Below are 21,932 nucleotides of genomic sequence, written 5' to 3'. Positions count from 1 at the left end.
TTTGTGGGAGAATGTGGCAATGAGTTTTTGAGGTCTTCCCTGTGGGAATAAATTTTATAAGATGTGGTGACGAGAGCTTTTTATGTGGTTTTATCTACAGCATCCAGTGGCCCATGTTTCTGTCCTGGTGAATGTGACGATGTGCTCTCCAGATGTTGATGAACAAAAGGTGGTAGGATGTGGTTTACTGACACACCTTTTTTTCCACACAAGCTAAATCAAAGCCCATTAGCTGCCTCATCACCTAAATATACTGTCAGTATTATTGTATGAGGGCTGCAACAAGTTATTATTTTTGTAACTGAATCATTTTAATCACTTTCTCTCTCTTTACTGCCACTGACTTCTAAACTAAATCAATCATCAGTTTTGCTGAGCTATCATTGCAGCCAGGGGCAGATTTAGTGATTTGGGGGCCCTGGGCAAAATAAAGGAATGGGGCCCTTCAGTGTTTTAACATTGATATTCTCAGCATATGTTATTTAGCATTAATAATTAAAAATATATATAATTTGCATTTTTTGAGGGGGGCCTTGGCTTCTGGGGGCCCAAGGCAGTTGCCTGTCTTTGCCTAGTGCTAAGTCTGCCCCTGATTGCAGCTGTAATCTCTATGTTTCATTAAAAAAACACAAACTGGCAAGTACATCTACTTTGACCTTTAGTTGGCCTCTTTTGGATTGATCGTCCTGAGATGTTTCACTCCTGAACCCAAAGTTTATTTACTTTCCAAATGTTAGATGAGTGCTCTGACATTTTGCATGTAGCAGGTGTCAATGTGTCATATTGTGATGGTAACACGTGGCAGTGGCACACACAATTTACTTTTAAACTCTATCTGAGGAGGTCTGTGCACCCTTTGGCCATTTTATATTTCATGCCAGTGTGAAATATGAATGGTTATATTATTGTAGTTTCAACCCAAAATCACTAGTCATTGGCAATGGCAAACTTGTATAGCCTGGATGGCACAATATGAAGCCATCGAGTTTTTATTTGTAAGATACACAGTTACATCATAAAGTCAAAAGATCATGGACTTTCATAGATTTAGTTATTGTTTCCATAAATAAGCACTGAAGTATGTAAGGGACATTTTTCTCTATCTTTCAATGTTGATTTGGCATCATTATTTGAAAAGGTCACTGATTTTAATATAGTTCTTTGTTTAATGTAAAATCAGTGAAAACAAAAAGTTATATTTTACAACATTTTTGTCTGTGATTTGACGTCAGTGACATCATCAGACAGTTACTACGTTGATTTGATCGACTTGATATCAATTTGATATCATGTCAATGGTCCTTAATAGATGTGTTATCTTTTTTATTATTATATTTAAATAACACACACACACACACAATTACCTGATTACTTGTTCAATGCACGCTTATGTACATTCCGGTAGTTTTACGACGGTCCCTAACTCAGTAGTGGGAATGCCAGACGGTTTGTTCTTGTTTAATCTCTGTAAAAGAATATAGTCTTGCCCATCAGGGATATAGTCCCGTGATTGGGCTCCATTTTAACTCCAATTGTGCCCCCTAGCGTTTACAACGTGAAGTACAGAGTCAGGGGATGAACAGTGAATGAACCCTTATAGAGCTCTAAAATGTCGGTCTGTGTGTAATTCAGCAATTAATAATAATCAAGTGTAATGTTTGAGCTGTGGGACAACACTAACAATATAACAGGATTATGGCAACAGTCTGTTACCATAAACCTGTTACACCTGGCTTAGGTGTAGCATTTTGAAGTCCTATCAGTGCACCAGCAACATATACTGCAGGTATAATAATACTTTTCTATCCATCTTCCATTATTTACAGGTTGTAGAGCGAGCTCATCAGTCCAATTTTCTTAAAATCACATAATAATTACCAGTTGCTATGACCACCTGCAAACAAACTCCTGTTACCCTGTAAATGACTTAGTCACGAGTTTCAGCTGTAAACCTGAACTCATTCACATTATCATAACATTCACACACAATATTTATGTAACCACATTTCCCCAACATAGATTTTGTTACAATCATACTCTAATATTTTTTCCTAGAAATGTGTTTGCATATGCTGTGTGATTCAGATGTTTAATCAGTCACAGGTATCAGTCATGTTCATGTGAAAAGACTTCCTGCTTTACACATAGGCTACTTCCTCATCCACCACCTCACCATTACAATTTAACATGAATATAATTATCTCTTCTGAAAAACGTACATGAAGAAATTTATCAAGTTTTGTATTATCATATAAAGCATTATTATTTAACATTAGTAACAAACATTTCCATACAGAACATATAGGAAAAAGTACAATTATTATTAATGTGTCACCTTCATGACTATATGGCCTACAATTTGTAATAAAAAGCATGCAGTTCTGAATACTCAAATGTCAAAAACAGTCAGCTGTGTTTGCATTACATGTTTTAGACATTTACATCATAAATAGAACGTTGTACAAAGTGTAAAAGTTAGACATTCAAAAATGCGTTGTAAGAAATTTCTTTTATCTGAAATTTTCAAAACACTCCAGCATCAAGACATTCACACAGGCAGGAATTACCAAAACACAAATCATCTAACACAATGTACCAAATGTAAATATTATACATTACTATCTGATCTGCTAGCTTCACGAAATTCCTAAACTGTACAATCACACACACAAAAATGTACGAGTATTTTGAAGGTCACTGGGGTTAAGCGTGTAAATAATTAGACAATTAAGAAACTCTGTTAAATGGCACTTAAGAATTGTGATCCAAAACTGTAGGACTAAATATTACATTAAACCACTGTTTTTTAAAAAAATAATAATAATAAATCACACACATCATTTACAGAACACATGAGAAATAGTGCATCACTAGGTCTGGGTCTTTTCAACTCCAGAGCTAGCTAAGGCCATGATCTTATCTTCAGATCCTGCAGGAATTGAAAAAAAGCATTAGGTTAGTCAAATAATACACACACACACACACACACACACACACAATCCCTAAATCATGGCATATCTACGACATAAACGTGTCATGGCAGATGCTGCGAGTCGTCATTACTGTTCATATCCTGTTGTGTAGCAATATCATGTTACCAATACCTGTACCTGTAATGATGATTTTGCAATATGGCATGTTTTATTACATTATATTATGTTTTGTTTCCTCATAACTGCACAAGCAACTCTGTATTTTATTTAGCTTTCTAGTCCTGCCTACACATCAGCGGGTACGCTGTACGATTACTGTCATAATGACAATATATTACAGGACCTAAACTGTCATAGCTAATTATTAAAGCAAATGACATATTCCAAGACATAGTTATGTCAGTCTTAAGAGTCTGGGTTCAAGTTAAGTGTTATCATCATGTAAATTAAATTAATCAGAGAGATTTGAAGAGGCAAGTTTTAGTGGTTCTTGTGCACTGCAGGATACTGAGCAAGAAAATAATTCCACTTCCACACACTGATGCAGTCATGACAAATGGCCATGCCTAGGTTACTGTTCAGTTTGCTCTAATGCTCATGCAAACTTTCCAGGAAATCACTCATGTGTACAACAGAGTTATATTCTCCATCATGCGCTGTGATTAACAGAGTCATCACTCAATACTCACCCATATTCGCTGTAACTTTCTCAAACTGGCTCAGAGTGGCACTGACATTTTCTGTGAGAAAAGCTTCATCCGCTGCTGTAAGCTGTAAAAATAAAATAAAAAAAACTAAAAAGTAAGGTTAAGCGCGCATGCACACACACACACTGCGAGAATGTGTGTGTGAGTGTGTGTATATATATATATATATATATATATATATATATATATATATATATATATATATATATATATATATATATAAATAAAATTCCTACAGATAAAATTATTAAGGGATTATCAAATTTCTATACATTTCAAAAATGTAAGATCATGTATATTTGAATCTAAGATGATTTAATACTTTTTAATGTGTACTCTTTAACAGATTAAAACTTTTGAGGACCCACAGAAACTCTGGTGAGTGATGTATTAAGAAATAAACCACATGAGGAAGTTGATAGTTTTCCTATAACAGCACTTCTTGAAGTTTTATTCCTCTTATACCACAGCAAATTGCCACTGCTAACATTTTAAAACACAGTATGCTTTTTATCCACTTATAGTTTCATTTATAGGTTCCTTCATGTTGTGGAACATCCGTGAAAAAAACTAGTTCCTGTTATCACTTATGTTATATCACCTATAAACTGTCATTCCCTCTCCAGCCTGTGTTTTTTCTCTTTCTTGATGCTGATAAGAAAAAATGCATTTTACTGATAAACAGTGAAACCCTCTGTTCTGAAGACTCTCCAGTCCCCGTGCAAGCTGTTACTATACAAACGATGAAGTATTAGAACAAGATAAATTAGAACAAGATCCTGTATAAGAACGAGAGCATTAATATAAAGCTGTCTTACCATCAGAGCTGCTGCTATAGAAAATTAACACCTAATCATTCAGAATCCAGAGTGAAACAGCGCTCGGCATAAATGACATTAAGACATGAAGCAGAGAGCATCTAGGTGTCAGAAATAGGCCTCTCACCTTCTCGCCCAGTTTTCTCAGGGCTGTGAGGATCTCCAGTTTTTGCTGAGTGTACACGTCTCTAGGAAGTTTTCCTACCATCACATCACGGTCCATCTGGAGACAGAGCACAACAATGTTCAACACAACCGAAGCAACACCATAACGCTTCATCTCATGTCCTGTTCTTTCATAGTCTTATTCTGTAACTGCTTTATCTTCATGTTACATGTTTATTTACACGCTCACACCCCCTCTCTGGTGTTAGTGTTTATTGTCAGCTAGCTGTACAATCTTGGCCTCAAATTGTTAAGGCACATTTTAGCGTTTGATAGCCATCCAGACGATTTGTCTATCTAACGGACAATTCATTACGCATATTCAGGCGAAAGCTAATGACTGTGACTGGCAGGAAACCCATGCGAACACATTCTTCTTGGGAAATAAGTGATAGCAACTGCTAAAATGGGGACACTGCTGAGTGTGAACATAGTTTGAAGAAAGGCTCATTTAATTGTGATCATGACTTTTGGCATTCAACGTTAGTTTAAAAAAAAAAAAAAAAACTCAATGATTTTGGTGACTGGCTCATATCACAATAACTTGTACGTTAATAATAATAATAATAATAATAATAATAATAATAATAATAATAATAGAGCACTTTGCATTTTGATTTCAAAATCTCACAGAGATGTGAAGAATGTCGTTTTAGTTTACTTATGTGGTGGAATATTTATTAATTAATTTTGTGTTTATATTTCTATATTACCTCTGCCAGTCTTGTCCGTAATTGCCCAGGCTGCTTCTTTGCAAACAGTCGAATAACTTCAGGGGTCTTAAATGCTTGGCTGATGGCAGCTTGGATAGCCTGATAGAGAAAGTAAGTATTTAGTTACTGCATGAAAAATGGAAAACATGCCATAATTTTACAAATGAAAGTGGCTGGAGGCAAATACAAATTCATAGAGAATATTTATATCACCATTAGAAAAAGAGATATTAGCTGATATTTTAAAATCATGTAATATCTGAACATTCATTATTTGATATTTTGGCTACTTATGATAATGAAAAATTGTCTGTGAAAGCTAAAACACTAAATGTCTTGTTACAATAAAATTTCTTTGTCCTTTTTCATTTTGTATGCAAACTTTTACCCTCCTGTATGTGTGTCAGAGTATCTGGGGTCAATCCTGAAATACGAGTAACCTTAACCGTGACCCCTGACACAATATTTGGCCATTCAGAGAAAATATGGCATTAGTATTAATGTCTGTATTAAAATGTTTTACCAGCTGCATCCCTCCCAATTCATCCACGAGGGTCATATTCCCTGACATGAGCTTCTTCAGGGACTCATTAAACTCGCTCAGCTGCTCCAGTGTCTCTTTTTTGGTTTCCTCATATTCCTCATCGTCAAGCTCTTCTCTGGAATGAAGAAATAGTTGAAATAAAAGTCATTTAAAAGAATTGAGGTAAATTTCTCAAAAAGCCTTGTATTTTATTAAAGGGAAAATCCACCCTTAATAATTTGCATATTTAATCTGTATAATTAACGTGTGATCTTCAACAGCGTTCAAGATTTATTTTGCAATGAAACTGTCAGTTGACTTGTTTTTTCTTTTTTTGTTTTTTTAGTTTGACCTCAACATGTTAGTCTATTTTCACTTTGGTTACCCATTTCCCACAATGCTGTTTGACTGCTTGCTGAGTGGCACCTGTGGGATTTCTGCAGCATTCGACCTCATAAATGGTAATTCACAGGTAGAAATGAAGTAATTTTCAACCTTGGCGAAAAGTGGAAAAAATCATGGCCACCTCATATTTGTCTTTTATTAGTAACAAGCTAGCCAGTGATGAATGATGTATATTTTCCTCTTCATCCTATCTTGTCATACGATCTCTCATTAAATGTGTATAGAGGAATTAAGAAGAAAAAAAAAAACTTGGAAGGAGGTAGCACAGATTGTTGGTGCCTCTGATGAGTGTACGTAGCTACAGCCAGCAAACTTGTATGCAGCCTAGCATGTAACATGTATACCAGTATAACATGTATACCAGGAATATACCAGTATAACAATATACCAGGAATATACCAGTATAACATGTATACCAGGAATATTCCAGTAAAATAATATACCAGTATAATATGTATACCAGGAAACCCCTAAAGCACGGGGAGAACATGCAAACTCCACACACACCAGGAATATACACTGATACACTGATTAGTGGTAATTAAGCATCGTGGCTTAATGGATAGCATGTTTGCCTCACATCTCCAGGGTTGGGGGTTTGATTCCCTGTGTGTGTGTGTGTGTGTGTGTGTGTGCTAGGCTGAGTAGGCTGACTGGCATTTCCAAATTGTTGGTAGTGTGTGCAATTGTGTGATGGGTTGGCACCCTATCCCCAGCCCTGTACCCCAACCCCCCTGGGACAGGCTCCAGGCTCCCCATGACCCTGTGTATCCATCCAGAGAAAACTACCATTTCTCTCACGCAAGTGACAGACTACAAGAGACACACACGACTTGTTGCTTGCTAGAGTGATGTCAGTGTCACCCTGTGACGTCAGCACAGGAAAAACTAAAATATATCAATTATGAAATCAGCACCAGAATCATTAAACACAACACACCCATTTCAATATAACAATATGTTTTGTGTTTCAGAGTGTAGTTTTCCTGAAAAGTGTTTAAAGTGAAGTGATACTTTAAACTATGCCATTATGATGATCTTTCTGCAGCAATGTTTGGTGTGTGTGTGTGTGTGTGTGTGTGTGTGTGTGTGTGTAAGGAATCACCTGGGCGAAGAGCAAGATGGGAGTAAAAGTGCAGCTGAAGGCAGTGTGTAACTTTACCTGCACTCCTCTAGATCTTGTAGTTGTTGCATTAGTCGGTCCAGCTGCTCCTCCATGTTCTGCTTTAGTTTCCCAGTTTCTGATTTTCCCCGAGAAGCCATGATGTGTTTCTTAAATCAGCCTGAGATATTCAAATAGAGTTCATTAGCCAATCAGAAACAGGTCAGGATTTCAACTCAAGAACCAAAGTCTCTCCACGTGAACATATACAGCAGGTTATAGCAGTCTATATTTAACTTTTATATAGTCTGTGTAAAAGGAGGCTTCACTTGTTTAATGACTAACAGCAGCTGCGATCCAACACAACCTGTAAAAGTCCTTATGAAATAGAAAAGAAAGGGTGGGTCTGTCAATAGCCGGTGTTTTAACTTAATGTGCACGCTCCTGCACAACCTGTATCCAAAGGACCTGTTTGTAGGTATCGTATTTGCCTGAGTGAAAATCATAGCGAATGTCAGGTATAGCTAATATTTATACTTAAATAAATATATACTAGAGTCTTCTGAATAGTGTTTAGAAAAAAAAGTCCTAAAAGCTATTTCAGATTGAAACGTGTTGAGAAACAGTGAGTCAATGATTTAATTTAAAAATGGAATTTATTCAGAATTTTATTTTACTTACTTATCTTTTTTATGTTCTTTTAAAAGTAAAAAGCATACAATATTAGCTATCAAATTAGCGAATGTTCTTAGCACGCTCTTTCATAGCTGAATATAAAAATAAAATTAACTAACGCTAAAATAAATCAGGCACATATATGACTACCTAAACAGCCGGTCTTTTTTTTTTTATTTTATTTTATTTTTTTTTTTTATTATTCGTCCAATGAGATTAAAGCAGGAAGCCGGTGGATGCAGGATGAGACGGAGATAGATGATGGACTAACACTACAACAGTCTGTGCGCAGATAGGTAGTTAGCCAAAACCAAATGTACAGCAGTAAGCTACAGTTGTTATTATTTACTACACCGAACAATTACACTGCTTTATATGTATAAAATCATCACAGAAAGAACGACGAGTTGACTTCTTGCTTAGTTTCGCGTTTCCAGTTTTCTCAATACAGAGCGAGTTTGGCTGCGTTATTCTTGCGCAGATTTGAGGTTTATAAACAAATGCGCAGTCTGAGAAAATTTCTCACCGTGTCATTTATTAGATTAAATGTCTGCTACGTTCATGAATTACCCATAATTAGAGACCAAGTTCTGCCTATTCACATATTTATGATCATTTTGTTTCATATAATTCTGGGACAATATTAATGTGTCTGTGAGTAAATCAGAGACAGCCTTGGTGGAGGAGTAACCAATCACCGCATCGCTTAGTTAAACCGGAAGTTGAAAAAAGCGGACGTGTATTGTTTGGGTAAGTAACGAAGAAAGTTGGTAGAAGTGGTTGATTTAGGGTTGCGTTTTTCATAAATAGTATGTAAGGCTGTTTTATCGAAGTCTTCAGCACTAATTACATTATTGGCATCTCTCCTGTGTGCAGATGGCATGCCTTGTGAAAATGAAGTGTATGCATAACCATGTGCGTGTTTAGCGCTATATGGATAATAGTCAAGTGAGAAGTTTGACCAGTTTGGCTAATATTACTGTAAAATAGGCCTAATGCGCATTAATCTGCTGCATGTGTGATTAAGTGTCTTTGGTGGGTTTCTGTAGTACTTCCTCATTGCATGCCTGAGACTTCCTGCTTCCATTCTGTAGCATTTTGACTGATAGAGCTCATTTCAGTGAGGTGAACTGACTGTGCATGCAGACACAGCTCCTACACAGCCTAGTTACCATAGAAACCGCAGCCCCCGCCGCTAGTGCTCTCGTGCAGTTCTCTGATGCACTGACAGAAAGATGAAGCACAAGCCACAGGGCTGACAAACACACTGGAGGTAACAGACCACATTACATTACTTTGAGTCCAGTGTCAAGTGGGTCGGACCAAAAAAAAAATCAGTTCAGTGACCAATAACACATCAACACCTCCTCTTTAATGTGTTTAAGGTATATTCTGAGTGCACACATGGATTGAACACATCATCTACAAAACAGATGAACACAATGCAATTCATTAACAGTGTTTATATATACATATATATGTGTGTGTGTGTGTGTGTATATATATATATATATATATATATATATATATATATATATATATATATATGTGCACACACACACACTATATGGCCAAAAGTTTGCAGACATCTGACCATAACATTCATACAGCATGTGCTTGTTGAACACACAAGTTGACAAGTTGAACTTGGGATTTTTTTAAAAAAGGAAAATAAATTAAATGTTGTTGTCATTTATTTGCCCTCTAGTGGAATAAGAGTCACCTCCCCCCCCCCCCCCCCCCCCACACACACACACACACACACACGCGCACGCACGCACACACACACACACACACACACACACACACACACACAATCTTTCAATTATGTTCCACAAAACAGTTTTTTTTTATTTAGAACATTGTGGGGCTGGATTATAACCTTTTCCAGACTGGTCCTGGCCCACTGGCCACATGTTTGACACCCCTGATCTGACAGATTCTGCAAATTATGTATGGTTTTATAAAATGTTTTATAAATTATATTACACTAAGACACATTTTGTTCAGTTGAATTTTATTCACGTAGCCCTTTCAACAGTAGACACTGTGACCAAGAAGCTTTGTCAGATATAGATTTAGATTTAGATTCCTATCTGAGCTGAGATCCCTAGCCAGAGTATGGATTGAAACCTTCGTCCCTTTCTCAGGTCCCGAATCACGTCTGTGCTAACATCTTTGAAATCCCCGATGGCTCTACAGGAGAAAATCAGAGTGGTGCTGCTGGCATGCGGCTCCTTCAACCCCATCACCAATATGCACCTGCGCATGTTTGAGCTGGCACGGGATCACCTCGAAGATACCGGTACATCAGTGTTACACCAGCAACCTTAACTTAAATGATCTTTATCAGTGGTTCTTAACTGGTCTTGCTTCAGGACCAGGGCTCTTTTCAGGGGAGATGCAAATGGAAAACCACGACCCAGTTAAAAATGAACAAACATTATCCTCCTGAAACTGCTCTCCAGCTTTTTCCTTCCACTTTGGATTTTAATGTTGTTATATGATATTACTTAATTACCAGAAATGGCAAAGCGAACACTACCCAAAGATCTGCTGACTATCCTTAGGGGAAGAATGCAGTTATAATAACCAGCGTTAACCGGTGAAAGACTTTCAGGGTTAACAAAATGGCATATTAAATCTTTTTTTAAATTCTTATCACCTGTCTGAATATTTAATTACATTATCTCACACTAATTAGACTCTTGCATTAATAAGCCTACTGTTTAGCTAGCAGAAGTTTTTTGTGGGGTTTGCTGTTTCCGTATAGCAAAAGATAAGTATTAAAATGTTACTATAATCACAATGCCTCCACCATTTTGACCCAATGTTAAACCTTAATCCACATTTCTCCGTTATCCTTGTCACAACCTTTTTTTTTTGTTATTTGTGTGTTAATATGCTGCATGTTCATACAAAAAAAAAAAAAGGAAACCAAAAGTGCACTGTTTTCCCAATCTTGAGTAGAGAGCAATAATATGGGCCAAAAGGTCATGCTAAGGCATTTTACAATAATAACAATAGCAATATAATGAGAACTCTGAGTAGACTAATTATATTGCAGTTTACATACCTGATTTCCTCATGCATGTTCGTTCCTCCTGACTCTTGAGCTTGCAAGGCTTCGTGTTCATTTTCGTGTTCATTTTCTGTCTACACAAGAACTCTGTCCTTCATGTAAACATATTTAATGCAGTTAATACTATATTTATAAAGAAATGCTTCTGTGACACACTGTTAGGTGTGTACGACTGTTGATTTTATTAAGGCTAGTTTAACTTTGGCCATATGTCATGTTACTGTTAAGGGTTAGCATGTTAGCATGTCACAGATACAGGTTGAAACCAGAAAAATCACAGATCCCTTTCACAGGTTCTGTTAACTTTTTAAAATAAAAATAAAAGGAGAATACCACATTGATGATCCATGCTCTGCCTGCTCATGACCCACTTTTGGGTCACAGCACAGCAGTTGAGAACTGCTCTTCTATGTGTTCTTCAGAAACAGGTTAGTGACAGTCTTTTCAGTGTGTTAATTTATTTGTTCATTCTTGTATTTTTTCAGGAAGGTACAGAGTAGTAAAGGGTATCATCTCTCCTGTTGGTGATGCTTATAAGAAGAAGGGTCTGATTGAAGCATGTCATCGGGTGGAGATGGCCAGATTGGCGACAGAGAGCTCCAGCTGGATCACTGTGGATGACTGGGAGAGCCAGCAGGTTGATTGGGTGGAAACAGCCAAAGTTATCAGGTGGCAGTGTCTTTTACTCCGTTCATTCATAATTTCTGATACACAGACTGTCTCTGGAACTGTACTGGACAGATGAACACCATTCTTCCAAAAGAAATTCCCTCAGTTGGTGTTTTGATGATGATGGTAGTGAGCTCTGTGTAACACATTACTCAAAAATCACCCATGGGTGTTCACTTGGGTTGGGATCTGGTGACTGTGAAGGCCATAGTATATGATTTATATCATTTCATCCTCATCAAACCATTCAGTGAGCCCTCATGCCCTGTAGATGGGAGAGAGAGAGAGAGAGAGACCACTCCACTCAGGATAGAAATGTTTCATCATAGAATAAAGGTGATCAGGCAGAATAACTTTGTGGAGACAAGAAATGCCAGCAAAACACAGCAGTATAAAAGAGCCAGCGTTTTTCCTTTAAATTGTCATCTGTCTATAACTTTGTGTTACTGTTTGTTGCATGCCTTCATATGGTGTGATTTTTTTTGTTGTTGTTGTTGTAATACTCCAATGCTCCATTCATTGCTTTTTTAATGATCAGCCTGAAATATCATGTCATAGTAGAAAAGTTCATATCTGTCTGTAATTTAGTCTGAGAATAAGAATTTAAATATTATACACCAATCTAATTTAACAGTCCTGTTTTCTGGATTCTCAGCCAGTTTTCTGGCTTGACATGCAGACAGTTTGTGTTTGTATTTGAGAACAGTAAATTTAACTCTATTGTGCTTCTGTTTTCTGGCCTGACCTTTAAAAGACACCATCATGCTGTGTCCTCAGCGGAGGTGAACTATGATGAGGTGGACACAGTAAAGTTCACAAAGAAGAGAAGACTGGAGGAAACCAAGGGAAGTTCATCAGATCACAACAGATTAGGTACTGCCTACAAGCACCAATACACTTCTCCAGAAAAAAAATCATTATCATCATCATCAGTGAATATGAATGCAAAGTGAAATAAAGCTGATGTTCAGAAGCATGCACATGTGATCTGCACAATGCCCTGCAGTCAAAAACGAAGACAAAACTACTGCAGGTTATTTGAAATGGAATGTCTGCACTGCAAAACAGGCTCAGACAGCATTCCTGTCATCTGCCAAGTTTGAATAAGTTTCATGGCTGTCTCACCACTGTTTAGTACTGTCAAGAAAGGGGTCACACTTCCTCTCTGCACTCTGTCAAAGCCAGGACCAACTTTGCTCATTCTGTTAACATCAACTGAGCAACAAGGTGACATGGTGTCTGTCACTGTTGGGTAAGGGGTCACTGTTAGGTGAGGGTCACACTCACGTCATTGAAAAGCAAGCTTTTGGTTTTTCGCCATCAAATACACATCACATCAAATACAGTACCACATGAAGGCCATGGTAACTAGCTGATGAGTTGTATCACGTGTCCCTATTTGGAGACTTTATTTTGTTTTGTTTTTTTCTTTAATTTTGAATGACCATTGGACTGGTTTTTGCATGTTTTTTTTAATAACCATTTAGCTGGTTTGTGGCCTTTATCTGAATGATCATTGGGCTGGTTTTGAGCTAGTTTTGAATGACCATTGGGCTCGTTTTTGCACAGGTTTTGATTGGCCATTTGGCTGTTTTTGGCCCAGATTTGAATAAGCAATTGGCTGGTTTTTAACCTGGATTTGAATGACCATTTGGCTGTTTTTTGGCCTGGATTTGAATAACCAATTGGCTGGTTTTTAACCTGGATTTGAATGACCATTGGGCTGGTTTTTGGCCTGGATTTAAATTACCATTGGGCTGGTTTTTGGCCTGGATTTAAATTACCATTGGGCTGGTTTTTGCACTGGTTTTGACTGATCATTAGGCTGGTTTTTGGCCTGGATTTGAATGAACATTGGGCTGGTTTTTGGCCTGGATTTGAAAGAACATTGGGCTGGTTTTGTGAAGGTTTTGAATGACCAATGGGTTGCTTTTTTGGGCTAGTTTTGAATGGCTATCGTGCTTGTTTTGAATGGTCATTGGATTCATTTTTGGGCTTGTTTTTAGTAGCCATTGGGCTGGTTTTGTCATGTGGGCCTGGCAACCCGGCCTGGCAGTCCTGAGTTTTGAACTCTCATAACAAGCACATAAGCTAAACTACCTCTACTATCATTATAATGTTGACATGTATTTCTGATTGTCTTTCTGCAGAAACTTTTCAGCTCAAGCTGTTGTGTGGAGCAGACGTACTGGAGTCCTTCAGCACCCCCAATCTGTGGAAGAAGGAGGACATTGCCGAGATCGTGGGCCGCTTCGGGCTTGTGTGCATCACCAGGAGCGGTTGTGATGCAGAGAAGTTTGTCTACCAGTCTGATGTGCTGCACAAATACCGTAAGAACATCCACATCGTGAAGGAATGGGTGACCAATGAGATCTCGGCCACGCATGTGAGACGAGCCATATGCAGGGGCCAGAGCGTGCGCTACCTGCTGCCTGAGCCTGTGGTGCACTACATCCAAGATCAGCATCTGTACAGCGCTGAGAGTGAGCAGAAGAATGCAGATGTCATCCTTGCTCCTCTTCAGAGATATGGCAGTGCAACGGAATAAGCTACTGCACTGTGTGTGTGTGTGTGTGTGTGTGTGTGTGTCTGAGCTGCCAGACACTTGCTACATAGAGCCAATGCACTTCACCAGCTGCAACGAAGAAATATTTGACTCCCTTAATACACTATCTATCTTTTAGAAAATAATTGGTTTGACAGGGTGATTGATTCAGGGTTTACAAATACAAGTGATTTTTACAAGCCACTCTTTGCACTCTTTCTAATCATCCAAATAACCCTCATGAAAGCGTTGGTAATTAGTCGGTTCATGTTGAATTGAGGGTCTTTGCTGGTATAATATAGTAAAAGTCCTCATATTTTTGGCAACTGCTGAAACCAATTTTAGTAAGAATATTTTCTTGAAGAGTATCTTGAAGCCACCATCAGTTTCTTAATAAAATAGCTGTGTGTAAAGATGTGTACACGGCATCAGACATCTTTTGTTATGTTGAAACATATTTGATTTATGGCACAGGCTAGTTTTCACCTTGTAGTTTGGTCTCCCTGTAGCACACGATGGCCACCAATTTGTGAGTGTGAAAGCTAACAAGGTTTACACAGTATAATAGATAGTCTAATGTTAGCTAAGCTAGGCTATATAACATTAGACTAATCTTGGCTACTTGTTTTCAAAATATAATGGCCTAAACATAGCTAGTTTGTTACTGCAGGAGAGACGAATAGTTGGCAGCATTTGTAAGTGGCTATTATTCTTCTTACTGCCTCCTACGGAACATGACTTTATTCTGAATAGGTGATAAGGCTGATCATTGAGATCTGGGCAAAATTGAGCAAATCCATGCCATTTGTGATGGTTGTTGAGAAGTCCAAGTTGGTCCAGCTTGCAAGAATACATACTTGGTGCCACTTCACCAACATGGAACAAACTGTCTCCAACCCATTGAATTATCTTCTACCACAGGTTCCCAACCCTCATCATGGAGTACCCCCTGTTATGCAAATTTTACCATTTTCCCTGCTCCCAACACATCTGATTCAACTAATCACCTAATTAACAGCTCTTTCTGAGTTAAGGTGGGTGTGTTAGAGCGAGGAAAACTCTCAGATGTTATACCATACAGACTATGGTGTACTCCAAGACCAAGGTTGGCAACCTACAGTATGGCTTATACCTTTACCAAGTCCAATGTCCAGTAAAAAGCTAAACAATCCCCATGCACCTATGAATACCCTTCTCCTGATCCCAAGATTTTCTCTACTTTTATTGGTCTGTCCTTATTACACTCAATTAGCATGTAGTGTCCAGTATTGTATTTTCTACACTCTGTTAAAACAGCATCAATATTTTCTTGCTTTTGATATACCACATAAGCACAGGTGGAAAAAGTACTGGGATATTATACTTAAGTGAAAGTATAGATGTGTCAAAATCTTACTCATTTGAAAGTAGCCAAAAAAATATATACTCGAGTGAAAGTCAAAAATTTGCTTTTTAAATGCACTGATTTAATTTAATTTAATGCTTTTGACAAGTATTAAAAAGTCAAAAAGGAAATGTAATTAAGCGATGAAATTAAGTAGGTTACAGCAAATGATGAATTGGCACATGTTTTAAACTGAAGTGTGAATAAAATGCACAGAAGCAAGTTCTATTGATGTGTAGCAGATAGTCATATTTTGAAGGTGAAAACATGAAAACATCAGATTTTCTTCTGAAAATGTAATTATGTAAGAGAACAAGTATTACATTTCAGTAACACTCAAGTAAATTATGAATAACCCAAAATAATACTTAAGTCAGCCACACTTCTTCTCTTCTTTTTCTTCCACAGTAAACCCTTTTCCATATCATTTACATTTACATTTATGGCATTTGGCAGACGCCCTTATCCAGAGCGACTTACAGTTATCTCATTTATACAACTGAGCAGTTGAGGGTTAAGGGCCTTGCTCAAGGGCTCAGCAGTGGCAGCTTGGCGGTGCTGGCATTCGAACTCTCAACCTTCCGATCAGGAGTCCAACATCTTAACCACAGAGCTACCACTTCCTGTATATCACAGACCTCGTAATACTATGAGGGTAAGTCAAATGAAAACCTTAAAAGTGTGATATGAATTAGAATTGAATCGATTTTTTATGAACCCAGATACTCGTTAAGCGCTGGAACACTGGCACTGAACAGTTATACAATTTGTGACACCTATCTGCAATAAACAATGCAAAAGAAAAAAATTAAGGTTTTCATTTGACTCACTCTTGTATAACTCAAGCCAAGGCAAGTCAAGTGGGTTTTACTGTCAATCCTACATATAGTACCTCATATCCCTTGGAATGAAATGTTTCTTCAGAAGCATGGTGCATGGTTAAGTGCAGGGGTGCACTGAAGACCAGCCCAGTACACTGCAACTATTTTTTCCCTTCTTAAATCCAGGGTCATCTATTTCAATTTCAACTGTACTGATGGGAATTCTGGCTCTTTTCATTTAATCAGATCATTTGGCTCGGCTCAACAATAAGAGCCAACTCTTTTGGTTCATTTTTTTTTTCTTAACCGGACTGTAAAGTTTACAATATTTTGACCTGTAATTGTTCTTCTTATGGCTGGAATGGTTTCCTGAAATGTTACTCTATAACTCTGCAATGAATTTGATAAAATATGCAGATGGCTCGTGCTGCTTCATTCACACAGTCAGACATGCGTCTCATCATTCACGCTAATGAACAGCTGTTGAAAAGAGGTTTCCATTGAAGCATTTTGATTAAATCACACTGTGAGAGTAACAGCACTGCCTATATCTACATAAAAAGAAATTATAAGTTTAAAAAAAACCAAAAAAAAAAACCACTATTCTGTAGTCTCTACTGGCAAGGATCTAACTGCTCCACTGCAGATTATTAGAGCATTAATAATGTCTATTTTTTAGGGATGACTTGGCTACTGACCCCTACCCAATGTAAGGAATAAAAGACACCATGCTGTTAAAGGAAAATAATCAACACTGAGATGATATAATGCGTGCCCAATGCAAAACGTCGCTGTTTCCACCCCAAGTTGATTTTTTCACAGTAACAGCATGCCTGAAGTGTTTTATTCCTCTCATATTACAGCAATTTACCAACTATGTTTTACCATTTATGGTTACATTTAAAATTCTGAAAGATCCGTGAGACATAATAGTCCCTGTTATCACTTATACTATAGCTGTTATAAAAAGTTTTTCCCCTATAAGCATTTTTTCTTTGTTGTTACAAAGCTCTGACGTTAGAGACTCCTTCCATAAATATTAAAACGTCTCATAACAGAAAACTTCATCATTTCAACAATTAGACATTTTCTTCGTTAAATAACACCACATTTTTATCTGTTTGTTATTAGATTAAATTATGTGGAGTGTCCATCATACAGGTCCCTGTGGATGAGTAGATACTCAAGAAACAGTAATGTATTAGGACAAGTACATTAATATTAACCTTTGATTTGTCTCGCTGCTGGAACTATTGTCAGAGCTGCCATTATAGAAAATTAATCAACATCTTCTGACCAATCAGATTTATTGTGGCGTTTATTATTTATACTGTGGTATAAGCACCCGTAATCCATGCTAGACTGGATTCATGTGTAATTTAAGTAGAGGGTGCCAATTCTGTTACACATACATAACGTACAGCCAAAGCACCGTCAGCCAGGTGGAAAATGACGCTCTGTTCATGTATTTTTAGACACAGGAATGCCTGGGCCTTGACTGATTTCTTTTGTATTTTTAAAGTAAAAATATAACTTTTGGGGCAGGGTGTTGTGCAACTCAGTGTGACAGCTTCAGAGAACGTCAGAGAATTTGCTCTGAGGCTAAAAATGATGTTTACGTAATAGATGGTGAAGCACATGTTGGTTAATCAGGGTCTCTGATCTGACACACTTTATAATGATTAATAGACCAGAAATAAGGCTTCATTTCAAGTTAAATGTTGGTTTGAATTGCCAGATTTTTTCTTTTTTCAGTGTGTATGAAGATGATTAATGTGGGATTAATATCTTAAACCCCACCCTCCCAGGTGTTAACAGGGGTTTAAAAGGAACAATTACATGATGTTTTTTAAAAGCTTTTCAGAGGCTTTGAATGATAATGTATTTAGTTTCATGTTTCTGAGTGAGTGCATTCTAAAGGAATCATGTGATTTCCTCGTGCATGGACAGGGAAGGTTTTACACACTTTACTATAAAATGCGTTAAAGGAATGATGGTGTTGACTGATAATGACGCACCGTGGGGGAATACACACTGAAGATCTGTTTACACCTAGAGAGATAATTGCTTTTACAGTGGAAACATTCCAGAGTATTTCTGTCTTCAGCCTTTTGAGTAATATTTCTGAGTAAGCTTCCCACGCAGAGCCTCTGACTTTATCAGATACACTTACATTTAAATCATAATTAATATTTATTGCTTATTTATATGTTCAGATAAGATTTAGTTCCAATAACAACTATATAGTTGTTAATTTATGAAAAAGCAATAAACTTACTTTACATCTTTTTTTTTTTTTTTTTTTTTTTACAACATTTAAGTGTATAACTACAAATAAATACATATCTGCCAGTGTTCTGATGTTGACCTTGAAAGTGAATCAATTACTTCATATTATAGTATATAATTACATATAATATAACATATAATTACAATCATATTTGTAGTTGTGTTTGCCGATATTTCGCGGTTGACCTAGAAGTAATATTGATTTAATGATATACTGCAATAATAAAACATCACTATGATTGCATTGATGGTAATATTACATTAAATATTCCAGTTTTTAAGGTCAACATCAAAATATTGGCACCCAAACCCTTAACCCTTACCTTAGCTATGTGCAAGATGTACTCCTTGAAATAAAGACAGAAAATTACAGGTTAAATCAACTTATGATATTACCATCAATGCAATCATAGTGATGTTTTATTATTAACAAGTGAAAAAGTAAGTGTGCTCTGCATATGACGATAAAACTGCAGAATATAATCCACTAAAAGGGATTCCCTAAAATATTGGTTTATATAGTTTTATATTACCACCAAAATAAAACTATATAAACCAATATTTTAGGGAATCCCTTTTAGTGGATTATATTCTGCAGTTTTATCGTCATATGCAGAGCATACTTACTTTTACACTTGTTAACTTTTTAAGAATATTGAGGTGTTTGTGTTAAGGGGTGTGTTCTCACATGACATTTAAAACACAAAGCTTTTGTGTGTATATGTGTGTTAGTGGGAGTGTGTGTAAATCAGGTATGAGCACCTGTTTTCAGAAGTCCTGCCTCCTGACACCTCCCACTGTGGGACTCTCTGAGTCTCTTTTTAAAGCCTGGAATCTCACCCTGTTTCTCAAGTCATTCGTATTTCTCTCCTGCTGTGATTCTTCTTGCTAACCAGAAGAAAATGCCTGCCAGCCTTTGTGGGACATGGGAAATTCTCAGCAACATCAATTTGGAGGGATACATGATTGCTTTGGGTAAGGCTTCATTTCACACCACTGTTATTTTCATGAATGTGTATATTAACATTAACAAGGAACATGTGACATGTGACGTAAACAGCATAGTACTTCAAAAGTATATTAAGAAATTTATGGTGATTACCATGTAGAAAGTTGAAATGTTTAACATGCACCATAATTTGACAATGACAGTGTTCTTCTTTTGTATGTATTTACTTCTATAAGTTGCTTACTCTTGTTCTTCTGCAGGAATTGGCTTGTCCACTCGTAAGATAGCTCTGAAGCTCAAACAGCGTAAGGTGATCGAGCAGGTCCGCGACAAGTATGTGATCAAAACTCTCAGCACCTTCAGGAACTATGTGTTCTCCTTCAGAATGGATGAAGAGTTTGATGAGTTTACTAAAGGACTGGATGAGAGGCACTGCAAGGTGAAACATTTATATAAACCATTTGTATTGCTCTTATGACTAAACTTACTGGATTAATGGATATTCAAAATTTAACAATTTCATTTCTAATATTGGGTCTTGAAGTTTTGGTAATTATATTGTTACTACTACGGACATTCTTTCAAGGCTTCTCTTGAAAAAAAAAAACCACTTCCATATTTCTCATATATACTTTTTGAGTACATTCTTTTAAATAAGGCTAATCTACCACTGCAAAGAAGATTTTAATTTGTCCTTCAGAAAGGTTTCAGACTTTAGTGTGTGTACCACAAACAGAACAGGTAATGGGAGTAGTTATTGTGTAAATGTGCTGTCTATATGATGAATGTTGAACTTGGAATCTGAACCTGGTTTAGCTAAAAAGTATTTTATTATTCTCTACACACTGCATAATCACAATATAATGTTCAAACTAAAGTGCACTGAACTCGTTTGAAAAACAGAACTCCAAAAATGAGAAATAATTGAATGTTTTGTTTCTTGGCAGTCTGTGGTGACGTGGGAGGGAAACAGGATGGTGTGCATTCAGAAGGGTGAGAAGAAAAACAGAGGTTGGGCTCACTGGATTGAAGATGATAAACTGCACCTGGTACGAATATCACTTTTTTTTTTTTCCCCATCAGTGCTGATTGTTGTCTAAAAAATTCAACTATGCATTACCATTTCTTTCTCTCTCGTCTTACAGGAGCTTTACTGTGAGGGCCAAACCTGCAAGCAAGTTTTCAAAAGAGTGGCTTAAAGCATAGCTTTGCATCTTGATAAGGAAGTGTAGGAGAGACTGGATGGACCAAGAGCTTGCCCTCTCTGACATGATCTATGTTCATCAGGAGAGCTGGAACTCAGAGGATCTGCAAGCCTGTGTGACTGAAGGCAATCTTGTCAAGGCGCAAAACAAACCCCAGTCCTGGAGAACCACATTGTTTACTGTTCTTTAGTACACCAGATTCAACTCATTAGCTAAATATCAATTTTAAGTTGTATCCATTGTGCCAGAACAGAGAAACAAACAGCTGTAAAGTAGTAAAGTGATTGCAAGTTTACAGTTCAACACACATTTCTATTCACTACGCCACCACTAGGAGGCGATATAACATTTACAGTGAGTTCCTAAGAGTTTGCTTTACTGGTGCTGCAGTTTTCTCTTTCTCATGTCTGCCATTTGACTGGTCATCCATCCATATTTTTATATTTCTGTCAATTGCCAAAATTGCTCATCTCAGATATTGGGACATTTGCAGTTTTATCTATCTATCTATCTAAATGTCACCTTCATTTGTAATTTTCCCTTTTAAAAAAGATGCATGTGTGTTATTTGTGTAAAGAAAGCCACACATTCTGAAGGAATGAAATGATAAAAATCTGCCAATGTTACACTGGCTGGATGTGAATTTTTTTAATTCAGTGAATTTGACAAGAATTTACAATAAAACTTGCAACAAGTTCAGAGACCATATGTGTTTTCCTTGAAACTTTGCTGTGATTCAAGGATTCTATTGCAAATACCTCTACAACAACTACTACTACTACTATTATTGCTGTTACTACTACTGCTACTATTACTATTACTACTACTACTACTGCTATTATTACTATTACTGCTACTTCTAATGCTACTACTATTACCACTACTAGTATTAGTATCACTAGTACTAATATTACTGCTAATGGTATTATTATTACTACTACTATTAC

At 37.0% G+C, this 21,932-nt stretch overlaps 3 protein-coding genes across 6 annotated transcripts; 2 read left to right on the top strand and 1 right to left on the bottom strand.

Moving 5' to 3' along the window:
* Window positions 1–2,225: 2,225 nt before the first annotated feature.
* Window positions 2,226–7,820, bottom strand: lzic (leucine zipper and CTNNBIP1 domain containing). Of its 2 annotated transcripts, XM_034311836.2 has the most exons (7): window positions 7,734–7,820; window positions 7,427–7,547; window positions 5,860–5,995; window positions 5,337–5,435; window positions 4,586–4,681; window positions 3,623–3,704; window positions 2,226–2,929 (listed from the first exon to the last, which is right to left on the bottom strand). In XM_034311836.2, the coding sequence occupies exons 2-7, from the start codon at window positions 7,525–7,527 to the stop codon at window positions 2,871–2,873; spliced, it is 573 nt and encodes a 190-aa protein (XP_034167727.1). In that variant the 5' UTR covers window positions 7,528–7,547; window positions 7,734–7,820; the 3' UTR covers window positions 2,226–2,870. The 2 variants fall into 2 exon arrangements, with proteins under 2 accessions (XP_034167727.1, XP_053096978.1); XM_053241003.1 differs by having other exon boundaries at window positions 7,427–7,803.
* A 580-nt stretch (window positions 7,821–8,400) lies between these two features.
* On the top strand, window positions 8,401–15,949 carry nmnat1 (nicotinamide nucleotide adenylyltransferase 1). Of its 3 annotated transcripts, none has more exons than XM_026920949.3 (5): window positions 8,401–8,791; window positions 10,192–10,346; window positions 11,609–11,792; window positions 12,547–12,665; window positions 13,943–15,949. In XM_026920949.3, the coding sequence occupies exons 2-5, from the start codon at window positions 10,232–10,234 to the stop codon at window positions 14,338–14,340; spliced, it is 816 nt and encodes a 271-aa protein (XP_026776750.1). In that variant the 5' UTR covers window positions 8,401–8,791; window positions 10,192–10,231; the 3' UTR covers window positions 14,341–15,949. The 3 variants fall into 3 exon arrangements, with proteins under 3 accessions (XP_026776750.1, XP_026776751.1, XP_026776749.1); XM_026920950.3 differs by lacking the exon at window positions 8,401–8,791 and adding an exon at window positions 8,798–9,314; XM_026920948.3 differs by lacking the exon at window positions 8,401–8,791 and adding an exon at window positions 8,798–9,426.
* A 3,528-nt stretch (window positions 15,950–19,477) lies between these two features.
* rbp7a (retinol binding protein 7a, cellular) lies at window positions 19,478–21,679 on the top strand. Its single transcript, XM_026920952.3, has 4 exons — window positions 19,478–19,806; window positions 20,041–20,219; window positions 20,728–20,829; window positions 20,926–21,679. Exons 1-4 carry the CDS (start codon window positions 19,734–19,736, stop codon window positions 20,977–20,979), a joined length of 408 nt encoding a protein of 135 aa, XP_026776753.1. The 5' UTR covers window positions 19,478–19,733; the 3' UTR covers window positions 20,980–21,679.
* The last annotated feature ends 253 nt before the right edge of the window (window positions 21,680–21,932 follow it).

The sequence above is a fragment of the Pangasianodon hypophthalmus genome, chromosome 16 (genome assembly GCF_027358585.1).
Source record: "Pangasianodon hypophthalmus isolate fPanHyp1 chromosome 16, fPanHyp1.pri, whole genome shotgun sequence".
Classification (NCBI taxonomy): Eukaryota; Metazoa; Chordata; class Actinopteri; order Siluriformes; family Pangasiidae; genus Pangasianodon; species Pangasianodon hypophthalmus.
This window is presented reverse-complemented; position numbering and strand designations above follow the sequence as displayed.

Excerpts from the sequence above, each read along its gene's own strand:
- lzic (XM_034311836.2), bottom strand. The coding sequence starts at position 7,527 with ATGGCTTCTCGGGGAAAATCAGAAACTGGGAAACTAAAGCAGAACATG. Across the intron at positions 4,682-5,336 it reads TACGGACAAGACTGGCAGAG|ATGGACCGTGATGTGATGGT; the intron begins GTAATATAGAAA and ends CTCTGTCTCCAG. Across the intron at positions 2,930-3,622 it reads GAAAGTTACAGCGAATATGG|GATCTGAAGATAAGATCATG; the intron begins GTGAGTATTGAG and ends CAATTCCTGCAG.
- nmnat1 (XM_026920948.3), top strand. Across the intron at positions 10,347-11,608 it reads GGATCACCTCGAAGATACCG|GAAGGTACAGAGTAGTAAAG; the intron begins GTACATCAGTGT and ends GTATTTTTTCAG. Across the intron at positions 12,666-13,942 it reads ATCAGATCACAACAGATTAG|AAACTTTTCAGCTCAAGCTG; the intron begins GTACTGCCTACA and ends GTCTTTCTGCAG.
- rbp7a (XM_026920952.3), top strand. The coding sequence starts at position 19,734 with ATGCCTGCCAGCCTTTGTGGGACATGGGAAATTCTCAGCAACATCAAT. Across the intron at positions 19,807-20,040 it reads GGGATACATGATTGCTTTGG|GAATTGGCTTGTCCACTCGT; the intron begins GTAAGGCTTCAT and ends GTTCTTCTGCAG. Across the intron at positions 20,830-20,925 it reads AAGATGATAAACTGCACCTG|GAGCTTTACTGTGAGGGCCA; the intron begins GTACGAATATCA and ends CTCGTCTTACAG.